The sequence below is a fragment of the Oenanthe melanoleuca genome, chromosome Z, assembly GCF_029582105.1.
Source record: "Oenanthe melanoleuca isolate GR-GAL-2019-014 chromosome Z, OMel1.0, whole genome shotgun sequence".
NCBI lineage: Eukaryota > Metazoa > Chordata > Aves > Passeriformes > Muscicapidae > Oenanthe > Oenanthe melanoleuca.
In genome coordinates, this window is record NC_079362.1 from 9,990,258 (window position 1) to 10,003,168 (window position 12,911).

Genomic DNA, 12,911 nt, shown 5'->3' on the forward strand with positions numbered 1-12,911 from the left:
GTAAGAAAATCTGACAGTTTTTATTTTACTTATGTGTGAAGTCTGATGGTGCCAGGTCATATTTAAAAGCTATGAAGAAAGCCTTCCTAGCAACTCTGTCCTCCTTTTTCATTCTGCCACTGGCTCAACCATTTTTCCCTTCAGTTGTCACTCCCTAAACTCTCAATGTCTTTCCATTGTATTCTGCTCACATTTCTCCCAGTTTCTTCTCCTTTCCCTTTGCCATAAGAGCATGTGCAGGAGATGAGGGGAGCAGAATTGCACAGAGCACAAATCATTGTCTTTTCTTCCCTTTGGCTGAAATACAGTTTCTTGAAATAAAGTAATTTTTCAATTCATTATAATTCTTCATTTATTCCAGCCTTGTGGCCCCTTTTTAAGGTCTTTAAAAATGTGTTTTTGAGCCTAACATAAAACCACATATTTTGTCACAATCAAGTTCAAAGTGGGTCTCTGCTGGTGACTGTCCAGTTTAAAGGGCTGTATTTTAGACAATGATAAAAACAACAGTATGTACAAGTTAAATTCCGTAGACCTTATAAATTTCTAACAAACAGATTTCAAAGATACCACTCTACTAGTTTAATTAGTAAATTATAAAATTAGCAACTGTCATTTATTTTTCTTTAAAAAAAGGGAAATGTTCTTCAGTTTTCAAACATGTAGCTATCTTAACTCAGTTCATCTCGAACTGATCTGTTGTTACAGCAGCATATTTGTTGGGATGAGGAAGAATTTAACCATTTTAAAATTAATTACTACATTTGTAGTTTACATGGGATTCATATATACCTCCAGGGAAATAGCCAAGTTTTGAATAAAGCATAAAGCTGAAAGAGCCATTGTTCTTCCACAACATAGTGTTGCTTTAAGACTGGTCTTTATCTAATGTACTGAAATGTCAAAATAAATTGTCAAAACATGCTATCTTTCTTTCTGAAAACCTTATGTATTGAGCTCTTCTGTAACTAATCAAACATGCAGAAGAAATGTGAATCATTAGACAGCACAGATTGCAAAAATACTGTTATTTACTGAGATTTTCGAGTTTGAAAGTGTGCTTTTAATGAGACAGGAACCTCTAAAATTGCCTTTGGATATAACCCTTATTCTCACAGGGTTTCTGGTGTCCATTTCTTACCTGTCTGGTATGATTAACTCTGCGTACATGTGCATCTTTCCCTGTGCTTCTTCCTCACCTGGCTGCCTTTTGTGTACTGTTGAAGTGATCTCTGGAGAGGCTGGTGATCCTCTAAAGGCTGCTGTGTGATAGTAGGGCTACCTCAAACTGCCAGACTTAATTTGGGATCATTGGTGTAGCCATAAGAGAAGGGGGGTAGGCTGAGGAAGGGGATATTTTTGTTCATGTGCTACAGGAACATTTGTTTTGGGATTTATCCACTTGTGTATGGACAAACCTAGGAAAGTTTCACTCAATTGTCTTCTGAGTTTGAAAGTTGACATTTGCTGCTATCTGTCTGTGATTTCCTCATCAAACAGCTACAGGACAGGTCAAACTAAATTAAGTAAGTGAGAGGGTTTTGGCTTTCTGAGCTTTCTTGTTGCTTGCACTGTGTAAAAGATTTTGATATTCTGCCTTTAGTTGTATTTTGCATGAACCCCAACTTGGTTTTAGTGACAGAAAGGTACAGAGTAAAAAATGTGTTTTTTAAATATTTTTTTTTTAATTTAGCAAGTTACTAATTCAGTAGGAATATATGCATATTGCCCTAATGTAATAATGTCAATCAAATAAACATTTTCATTACTTAACTGAATGGTGGAACCATATTTGAAAGACAGACCAGTGTTTTTGTAAGGCAAAGGTTCAGGGATTTTATGGCTGCTGATGACCAGATAAAAGGCCCTGATTGAAAAGGAGATATTATCCTCAAAGGGTGAGGTGTTAGGCCAACTTCCAGATGTAGTCATCTGTTCATTTTCATGGACCCACACGTATTGGAAGGAACTGTTCTACCTAGGGACAAAACATTTTGCAAAACTGCAGAACTAAACATTTTCTTCCAAATTGCTGTCTTATCTCTATTGGAATTGTTTATTTTCCTTACAGAGGAATTTTATCTGGAAGTATCTGAGAACAGATTTAGTCCTTTTGCAGCATCTGTCCATCTGCCAACCCCCCAGACTGATTTTTATCTGTTGTTTCTCAGGAGGGAATAAATTTTTTGGGCCACTGCCATTTCCTTTTGTAGCAAATATTGCTTCCTTATTGCCATGACTCTTTGCCAGTTCCTGAATTGTTTAGGTCAGTAGCTTCTCTCAGTTCAAGGACGGGAGGCCTAAGATTTGACCAGAGTGCTGAGCCTGTCTTTTTCAAATGCTCAATTCTAATCCAGACCATAGCTCTGCTTCCCACCTCATCTCTGCCTTTCTGAAAAAATCACATCTCAGCTGAGCAGAAAACAGGTTTGGATCTGTTCTTCAGCAAGGAAAACCTGCGTAGTGGCATAGGGGTTTTGTTAATTAAATAATGTTTCCCTGGGGAGGATTTTCTGCACAAGCTGTAATTTTTCTTCAGGTGTTTTCTCTTTATATAAAGAAAAAAGAATATATTAGGCAGTGTTTGCTTGCAGTGAAAGTCAGTGTGTAGTGGATCAAGAAGGTGATGATAATGTAGATATATCTGAGAGGAAACACCACTTGGACCAAGAAATCACTCCTTTGCAGAATACTTTTATTCTAGCAGGAGAGATGATAGTCATGTAAAATAATTTAGTCTAACAAGATTTTTTGGCTGAACACAATAATCAGGGCAAGGGAGTGGACAGATGTGTGGAGTGGGAGAAGCAAGTGAATCAACTCAATCCATCAGTTGTCAGCTCTCCTTTGAAGAAATACTTGTGAATTCCAGGAGTATAAGTTGGGCAATTCTGGGCTGGGGACAAGCACAATATTAACAGAAGTGGGCAGAGTGCTAAATATAGGTTAAACAAATCTATTTTATTGAAGAACAAACAAACTGACAACCTTTCCCTCACAAACTAAATCAGTGTTTTATCAAATTTTTGACTGGCATATGTCAGATTGGGTTGTTTTTAAGAGTGCTTTAGACTACAGGTTGAGAATAGAATAGTCTTCTGTAGAAATTGCTGTATGTGCTAATAGTTTTCTGTGTAGGTGTGGAGATTATCAAACTGTGTTGTACATTTGTAATTTACATTTTCTGCCTGCTTTCTGCTCGCATTTCTGTAGCACTATTTTATATTTATTTATGAATTTTATTTATTTTTATTATATATACATATATATATGTAAAATCATATTTATATTTATAATAGATAATATATGAACCTGATTGTAAATTTTGAGTGGGTGTGCAGTTGAGATCCACAATCAGGACATCCACTTTGTTTTTCTTCTCATGCCTAGCAGTCCGCCGATAATTCCTTCAAAATCAATAGGACACTTTCTGGATAAGCTGGAGCAGAGTCAAAGATCAATATTACACTGACTCGTCTGAAATGGTTATAGCCTTGTGATCCCCCCCAGCTGGAATGAGTGGTAAAGCAAAAAAGGGAATGCCATGTCTTTGGTTTATGACCAAGGCATGGTTAGGATTGTTTGTGAAAATGGGAATAGGATTCTTCCATTTTTATTGTGCTGAAGTAATCTTGAAATTTGTTGGAATCACTGGGTTTTAATTTGTAATTTGATTCTCTTGGTGATTAGTAGAGCTTTATTGGAACTATAGTCTGAAGTCATGGGAGTAGAAAAAGTGGCATGAACACATAATTTGTCTCCAAGGTTTTGTAAAACATGAGAAGAAGATTGGATTTTTCATACATTAAGCTGCAGGTTTAATGCTGGCACCTCAGAGAAACATCTACCTTTAAATGGGCTTATTAAAGTAACTTCTGAACTACAGTAGCTCTGCTACTATCAGATTTCCTCCGCAGCTGTGGGTGTTTTGTAAAGTTCGCAAATTCCGTGAAAATCTTACTGTTTTCTTCATGGGACTTGGCAGATGCAGGCCGTGGCAGAGGCTGGATCTCTTGGCATCCCTTGGATGTGTGTGAGACACTCACGTAAGCCACAGGCAGTGCCAGTTTCCCAGCACAGCCCTTGATTTCCTTTAACTCTGCAGAGGTGGATGTATGATTTTTCCACTGCACCACAGTGAGACAGCCCCAGTGCTACCTGTCTGGAACCCCCTTGCACACTTTGATGGCACAGAGTCCTAAATTGAGGGGTTTTTTGGGGCCAGGGCATTGTTTTCCTTTTTTCTTTGTCGAGAACATTTTTGACTAGTGCAGTTTGCAAGATATGCTTAGGGAGTTAGCTCATCCTTGAGTTTTCCAAACCATCCAGCAGGCTGCAGAAATAAGTTCTGGTTTTAACCACATCCTTGCATTAGGAAGGCTTGGTTTCCAGAACGGGGGAGCTGGTAAACACACAGGCAAAACTGCAGAGTATCCTGGCAGAGAGATACTTACTTGTATGGAAAATGCAGAGAAATAGCTTATTCATGACATGCAGAACTGACCCCAGCCCAGCTCCCAAACAAAAGTGCCAGCAGGTCATAAACAATCTTAAATTTAACCTGTTCATATCTAATGTGTCTTCCCTATGTTCACTACCATAATTCTTCTGTAATTATTGCTGCTGTAACTTCCCTGAGTGACTTCTCCTCAGTTTTTCTGGCTGAACACTTAATTTTCCCCTCTAACGAGTCTGAATATATTTGAGTTGAGAAACTAATCCACCAGCATGTCAGATGAGGTGCAAATAGGAAAAAACAGATATTAATGGAAATTGCCATCACCTTCACTTTTACCAGTCGCTACAGTGTCACTGTGGTAGGTGGCATCAAAATTTCCAAGGCTACGTAGCACTCTGCTTGTCTAGAGGTTCAGTACAACTATGCATTTGAAATAATAATATTCTTATGTTTAGTATATTTTTGGTGCTATGAGCCATTTTGGTTTCGAAGTCCTAGGAAAATGAATAGATTTTATGGCCATGTTTCAGACTTTCGCTTAGTTATGGCATCAGTCTTTAAGCAAAAGTAGAAACAAAAAAATTGCTTTCTACAAAACAGAGTTAGTAAATGTACTTACATTGAGATTTACGTAAAGGAAGGCATTCCAGTAAATGGTGATAGTTTTATTGCTTTGTAAATATTTTCTGGACCAGAGAAACTTTTCATTTCTGCTTTTCACCATTTTGGAAACCCAGTAATTTGTACTGTTTGCCTCAGCTGAATTTTGACTAAGGTCTGTGGGTTTGGTTGTGTTTTTTTTCCTAGTAACAGGGCATAAGTATTTCTAGTGCTGATTTCATTTAAATCTACCTTATATATTGGCAGGCTTATATATTTTCAGTGGCTCACTTAATACGTTTTTAAGGATGTGAAGGATACCATTTGTGACTAATTAAAAAAAACAAGTCATTGCAAAAAAAAAAACAAACAAAAAGACAAAAAAGCTAACTTAGGGTTCTACAAGGACATCTGTGCAAAATCAGGGTCACACACAGGATGTAGTACAAGCAGGTTCTTAAAAATTGAGCTATAATAATAATTATTTTTAACAGGTTTTATCTCAGTAACGTGATAAAATCAACACCAACAGCCATCTGTGTGCATTTTCTTTATCAGTTATCCATCTTTGTGTTCTGTTGTCCAAAGCACTTTAAAGAGTCTTGGAAATTTATGGCATGTGAAAGGCATATAGTTCCAGTCTTTCATAAGATCTGAAAAACACATTTGCATTGTTCTTCCACTTCATGGCTCAAAAGGCTTTTATAAAGTAAACAAGAAAAAACCCTGAATTTAGTTTAAGCTTAGCATTTTGAATAAAAATCCTTTCTTATACACAAAACAAAAAGTAACAATGAAAAATTTGCCACAGGGTAAAAGGCCTACAGTATAACAAATGCAATCAGATAGAAACAAAAGACTAAAAGAAAATTCCAGATTCAATAGAAATGGCATTCTGAAAAAAAAAATTCCATGCATTTTTGTGTCTGGGATGTAGGTAAAGTAGGTCTTTTACTAGAAGACATTGGTATTTTATAATTATTATGAGTGATTCTCCAAAGGATTTTTTTTTTTAAATACACGTGTGCCATTTTCATAGCATTTTGAGATGACTAGAACAGAGCAAAATTAAAAAAAAAATTGCATGGAGAATAATCCATGGTTTTATGCAATAATGCTTTGGAGATTTTCTACAGGATGTTTTTATTCTAGTTTTCAGAGTAGCTGAAAGTCTTTGTTTCCTGTCTTTTTTGACTCATCTCCGAAGTTTCTGTTTTCCATATTCCGCATTTGCTGCCCAGGCTGACAGACAGCCTGTTGTCACTTTGGGCTTAATGCACGTTGTCAAATTTAAAACACACTTTTGAGTATTTATAGCTTTCAAAATCAGCAAGAATTTACTTTTAACGTGGCTTAAATTCCAATTGGGAGAATTATTTTCTGTTTTTATCCTGCGGATTATCCTAAGGGAAACAAGTGCAATCCATTTAGATCTGCAGATGTAAATAGCAAGAACACTCTCTAAACTTTCCAGTAGGGGTGATGTAAGTGTAGGTTAGTGAGAACATCCATATTTTAGTAATTTTTTTGCTTAGAAAATCAGTGGCTTTCCCTTCTGTTTACTCTTGGAAGCCACTTGAGGTGTGTCCAGGTTTTAGCAATCTTGTTTGTAGAAACAAGACTGTTAGTGGAATACTCCTTTGGATAAATCAAAATTTTCTCAGTATTGTCCTTTTTTTTACTCACACTGCCTATGGTTGGCTATTGGGAAGGTGAAGGGGAGCGGAAGATGAAGCTATGGGCAGCTTCAGTTTGTTTTACATTCTGAAACAAGGGAAATCACTTTTCACTTAGTGAAGACCGTAGTTGCTTTAAACTTTTTGAAGAAACTATGTTGGGAGTTTTGAGGGCAGAGAGATAGGAATATGTATATTTGCCAGTTTTAGGTTATTTTAAATTTATACTTCACAATATTGCATTCCAAGGGAGGGAGTATTCACTCCCTGCTGTCTGTGGTAGGGAATTTTGCTTTCAGTTTTTCTAAAAGAACATAAAAACACATAAGCCTAATGAAGTGATAGGAATCTCCTCTGTTTTCAAACAGTGGTATGTATTTCCAGGAATACACTGCAGTGTATCTTGCAGAAAGATGGGTAAGACAGAGTAAAATCTTGTTCAGTTGTCTTGGTGCTACATATGAGACACCTGCAAGAAACAGACAGCAAGGACTGTAAATCTTAGTTTTGCTGTAGTCCTTCTCCCTCCCCAATGGCACAAAAAGACGTGATCTTTAAAAATAGCATTGCAATAAACATTGTCTGGCTTGACTATGAAGTTATAAAGGAAATTGTGGCATAGTTAAAATTTAGAGTTTCTAAGGAGGTTTTTCTTCTGAACTGTTCTTTGGCTTGATCTGATAGCCTTATTTGTTTCTTATTATATACCAATCTTTAGAGAAGTGCAGAATTTTAGGATATCAAGGTGGGTTGATCAGGAGTAAACTGGGACTTGTTTGCACTTTTTTTGTTGCCCTTTAATGAAATCAACATTTTTAAAAAGGGGGGAACACCTTACAAATGTGTGCCCGTATATATTTAAAGGTGGTTTTTGTTTATAAAGAGCAATAAAGTAGTTCCCAAATTCTACACATGTTCCAGATTGTTAGAAAAAAAATATTAAATTAAAACATCAGGGTTCCCACCACCCCAGTTTGTAAATCACAAAAACCATTTGCATAAAACCACATTTAATCCAAAAATAATGTTCATTACAGTTATTTTACAAGGAAATTGTATGCTATAAAGGAGAACTTTACATCTTCAAAGATGCTACAAAAGGCCCTGAATTGGTAGCAGTTTCCATCACAGGTTTCAGTTTCTTCTTGAAGATTCTTTTTTACCATTGAATCCTTAAGCTTCTCCCTGTTTCTTAAGTCACTTGGCCCTCAGTGTCAGCAGGAATTTTTATCATGGTGGACCTGCATAACCTAGAGAGTCTTACCATGGTGCTCATGTTAAATAGAATTTCTGCAATGCAGTGCTCTTATTCCAAAGGTGCATTCCTGTTGCTCAGCAAAGAAAAGTAGGGAGCAAAGTTCTCCTTCTTGTGTCTGTGGCATTGTGTTATGTGCATGGTGCATACTGTGGTGACAAAAAAATATATTCTCAGATGAATAATAAAAGGAAAAGATTATAAGAAGATGTGACATTAATACAACAGTGTTAAAACTGGTGTTTATATGCATTTTTTTCCCTCTACAGCATAAGATGAAGCCAGAAATGACCCTATGAACTTTACACAAAAGCTGACAGGAGACTAATTCTGTTTGAAACATAAAAACCTGAGGTTGAATATAATGTGTGAAAAGCAAAGAGGGCGTTTTGTGAAGAGTGTAATAAAGAATAATAGGCCAATTCTCTAAGGTCAATACAGAAAATTAATGCTGCTGGGATTTGCACCTCTGAGTGCTTCAGACTTTGGAGGAGTGATTGGGCTGAGGTGCACCATCCTTGGTGAAACTATTCTGAACATTCTCTTGTCTCCAAGCGTTGCTCTGCTTTCCGCTTGTGCTGAGAGCAATGGTATTACAGCTCTAGATCTGTTCAGAAAATTGATGTGTGAAGATTTTGCAGGTGCCTGATTTTGATGTGTGCCTTGTGCATGTGTGCCTGTGCCTGTGACCTGGGTGCCGCCAGCACAGCACTTCTCATTAAACTCCAGCTGACACTGCAACTGGCAGTAGTCATTAACTCCAAGGCTATCCCATTCCACCAAATTAGCAGATGTGTGTGACTTCCAGCCCGAAACAGTCTGATGTGATAACTGGTAAATTTAAGCTCCAAACTTGCCACAGAAAACATTTCTACCCTTTGCCTTCTTTTCTAGTAGTAAACTGAGCATCAGTTTCTGACAAATCACTCAATTTTCCTATGAAGAATATTACTGATGATCAGTCAGGGGACATAGAGCTAAAATACATGATTTATCCATCTGATTCAGTATTTTTATTTATTCCCCTTAACTCTGCACATTTCTCCATGGTTCTGCCCATAACTTACAGGTGGATGGAAGGCTGGCTACAGACTTTGTGTTAAGGGTTTGGCAGAACTGCACTGTGCTGGGGCCACCATGGAATATAAGAAAGATTGCAAAATCAGTAGCTGTCATTCACCTGGTCATTGGCAGGAGAATGGTCCTGAGGCTGGGAATCCTATTACCAGCCTTTGGATGTGCTTTTATTTCAATGATTTTCTGAGAACATAATGAGAAAGTCATGCCAGGGAACTAATTAATGGTTATGCACTGGGCAGTGCATCCTTCCCAAGTGAGGCTGGGTGCTGGATGCAGAGGCAGATGCTTGGTAGGAGAAGTTTTTGGTCTCTGTGGCTCTCTGACTTGTTGCACTGGGTCTTCAGGAAGCTGCAGGAATGTTCCTGGCTGCACCAAATACCCTGTTCCCAGCTGCTGGTAAGAGAACACAACCTTTCACTTACCAGCCAAGAATAAATCTTCTCTTGCCAGTCCCATTTTGTAGCAAGGGCATATTCTGACTGCCTCCATCCTTGCCTGAGCTCTGCTCTGGAGCAGTGGTGTGGCAATAAGTCTGAAATCTCTTTATCAGGCATATCAGGACAGGGTTTTTTGTTTTTTTGGGTTTTTTTAAAATTATTATTAATTGTTTGATTTATTAATTAATATTTCCATGGAATAAACTGAACATTCGTCTGAAAGGAAGAAGACTTTCATCTCAGTGCAGACTAATGTGTTAGTTAAAAAGAAAATTTTAATAATTAGGGGTTTATGCTCTATCATGACAAAACACATGACTGTCTGAGGAATCTTGACAGCCATACATGTATGTTTTATATCCCAAAATAGCTAGTTTCCTGACCAGTTGAGCAGGAGGATTACACATTCTACTTTATGCAGGCACGTTAAAAATGTTGAAAGTTATCATGGCAAATGGCAATTTGAGAGATGCAGTGTGCTGTAGGCAGCAGTGTGTTACAACTGTCGTAGACCTATTGGTCAAGACAAAACCCACAGATTTTAAAGAGACAGGCCAATAATAAGATGGGCAGTTGTTCTCACAGCCCAGCAGCGTTGCTGGGTGTTTATAATACATAACACTACTTTCTGTTGCTCTATATTTTATTGTGTGTAAGTGCTCATAATATCTCCATTCATGGATGCATGCTCTAGTGACCTATCCTGGGAAAAAAACCAAAACAACAAAACAACCTTAAGGAGTAGATTCTTGAAAAGACCCTAATTCCTTTTTATTTGTGTAGCCTGGGTGAACAGCTCTTACAGCTGAATAATTCCTACCCTGAGGAGCATTCTTGAATTACTTTGCATTAGTCTAGGAAAGTGTGCCTGTTCTCTGCCTGCCTTTTTTTGCCCCAGGAGAAGACTGGGAGAACAATGGTTGTCAGTCTCCAAGTGAAGAGCCTGGACTTACAGTCGCTGCAACTGAGGCTTTCCCATTGTGCTGTTGTTATCAACAGAACATAAAAATGAAATCAGATCATTTGACCATACAATTAACGCATTCCTGTTGAACTCCAGGTGACCCTAATCTTCTGGCTCTTTACAGAACTCCTGTGTTTCTAAGGATAAAATTTCTTCCTTAAGTTCTTCTTTGGATGCTGAAATATCCTTTGAATGGTTTGCTTATAGGGCTTTAATGGGATATATTGGGGCAGAGAAGAAAAGCTGGGTTTGAGTAATTGTAAAGACACATTGGATAACTAAATTTGTAACATCCAGATGAAGTTTTGCCGTGTAATTTTTAATTTCCTATTGCTTGGTGAAGTGCTTCTTGTGTTTTCTTTTGTCGTATCATGATATTGCACAATTGAAAAGGAAGTATTTGCAATTATGTGAACAAGTAGGAATTTTTTGATTTGCCCAAAATCAGCCCGCTTTGCATCTACCTTGTATGATTCAGAGAGTTGGTGGTGGATTTAAGCTACATTTAAGTTAGACAGGCTTCCTTCTGTAAAGTGAAGCTCATGGTTTGATGGTGGAAAGTCATAATGAAGAGTTTGGAGAATTAAGAGATTCAAACTTGAATTTAGTTCTCAGCCTTGTGTTTTATAATGCTGGCTTTTCTCCAAGAGAATCAATTGCACGAATCGCTTAAGTCTGATCTGCCTGCCACGGTCCCTAAGGACCAAGGAGGAATCACTATTCCCATTCCATAACTTTTTTCTTGTTGCTGCACAGCTGACTCACAGCACCTCCAATGCTATAACCATAAAATTTGCTCTAAAACACTTTTCTCCCTCTGCCCATCCAGCGTGTGACAGCGACCACTGGGGACCCCACTGCAGCAGCCGCTGCCAGTGCAAGAATGGGGCCCTGTGCAACCCCATCACCGGGGCCTGCCACTGCTCCGCAGGCTTCAAGGGCTGGCGTTGTGAGGAGCGCTGTGACCCCGGCTCCTACGGCAATGACTGCCACCAGAAGTGCCAGTGCCAGAACAGAGCCACCTGCGACCACATCACTGGCGAGTGCAGGTGTCCCCCCGGATACACTGGCGCCTTGTAAGCACTGTGTCGTTTTGCAGGGTGGTGGGAGGGATGTGAGTTTTGGAGAGTTTAGATGAACTTCCATTCTGAGCAAGCGGGTTTGGGCAAACCCATATTGTAGGGTGCATTCAAATGTGTGGCAAAGAAAAGAAAAAGCCTTGACCCAGATGGGTAAAAAACACAAAAAAAGGAGCAGCAGAGGGTTCTTCGTGGCCGTCATAGTCTCGCCACAGGTTTGGGAAATGGCATTGAAACATGGAGTTGTTTGGCCATGGTCATTCCAAAGGTGTGTCAGCAGCTGTTACAAAGAGATGCCTTGGGAAGGAGTAATTCCTAGAATGCTAAGTCTGTTTCCTTATATCCATTGTGTGGATGCTGCACAACATGCAGTGCGCATCTCTTTATGTCACACTGCTCTGTGCTCCATGCTGGAAGAGCTGATGATGATAGCACTGAAAACAAAGCTGGGGCCTGTGATAACAGGTGTCTGTGCTGTTCCCACCCTGTGCACAGCTGTGAGGACCTGTGTCCCCCCGGGAAGCATGGCCCACAGTGCGAGGAGAGGTGCCCGTGCCAGAACGGAGGCGTCTGTCACCACATCACAGGGGAGTGCTCCTGCCCGCCAGGATGGATGGTAAAAAATTCACTCTGAAACCCCCACAAACCCCCAAAACTTCCATATTTGTACATCTTGACAGCAAAAAAAAAAAGCGGTAGCAAATGAGGATATCAAATGCGATCTGCTTGTAGCCAGGAGTAATGAGAAACATATTTTAGCATAAGGGACTGAAATAAAATGCTTGCGAAACCATCTGTTACTGAAAAATGCTCCATTTTTGCACTTCCTTTTTAACTGCATCAAATTCTGGGAAGCAAAAGACATGAGTGGTGCTCAGACAAGGCAATATCCTTTATATCTTGCCTGGAAGTCATTGGTTGCTCCATGTAGATTGATGTTATAGGGAGATGACACCATTGTGTTTATTAATCATGGGGTTTGTGCCCATTTTTGTAATGTCCAGTATTCATGGAAAAAATCCCAAACCTTTGGAAAGTGTGTTCACTGTTGGGGAGGAGATGGGACGTCAGATCTTTGATATTATCTTTAGGCTTCCCTTCCTTTTATCAGAGAGTAGGGAAGGAAGACCTGACCTTGGAGCTGCAAATTGCCTTCCCTTGCTATCAGCCTGCTCTGAGCTGGCAAACAGTGCAGTTGGAAGGTGATCAAGGCCCAAATAATAATTCTTTAAATACATTTGCTGATAATATTGATCATGAATATTTTCCATTTAAATGTTTATTTTGTGTGAAAATTCACATTTACTGATTATTGAATTACCTTGTGATTCTATTTTATTATACTGAGAATAACATGTGGC

General features: G+C 38.8%; 1 protein-coding gene across 1 annotated transcript in view; it reads left to right on the forward strand.

The window, feature by feature from the left end:
* MEGF10 (multiple EGF like domains 10) overlaps positions 1–12,911 on the forward strand; it is an 86,238-nt gene that overhangs the window by 27,388 nt on the left and 45,939 nt on the right. Inside the window, exons 6-7 of the mRNA XM_056514393.1 lie at positions 11,301–11,547; positions 12,046–12,166. Of these exons, the coding sequence (XP_056370368.1) occupies positions 11,301–11,547; positions 12,046–12,166 (368 nt within the window). The remainder of the gene's footprint in view (positions 1–11,300; positions 11,548–12,045; positions 12,167–12,911) is intronic.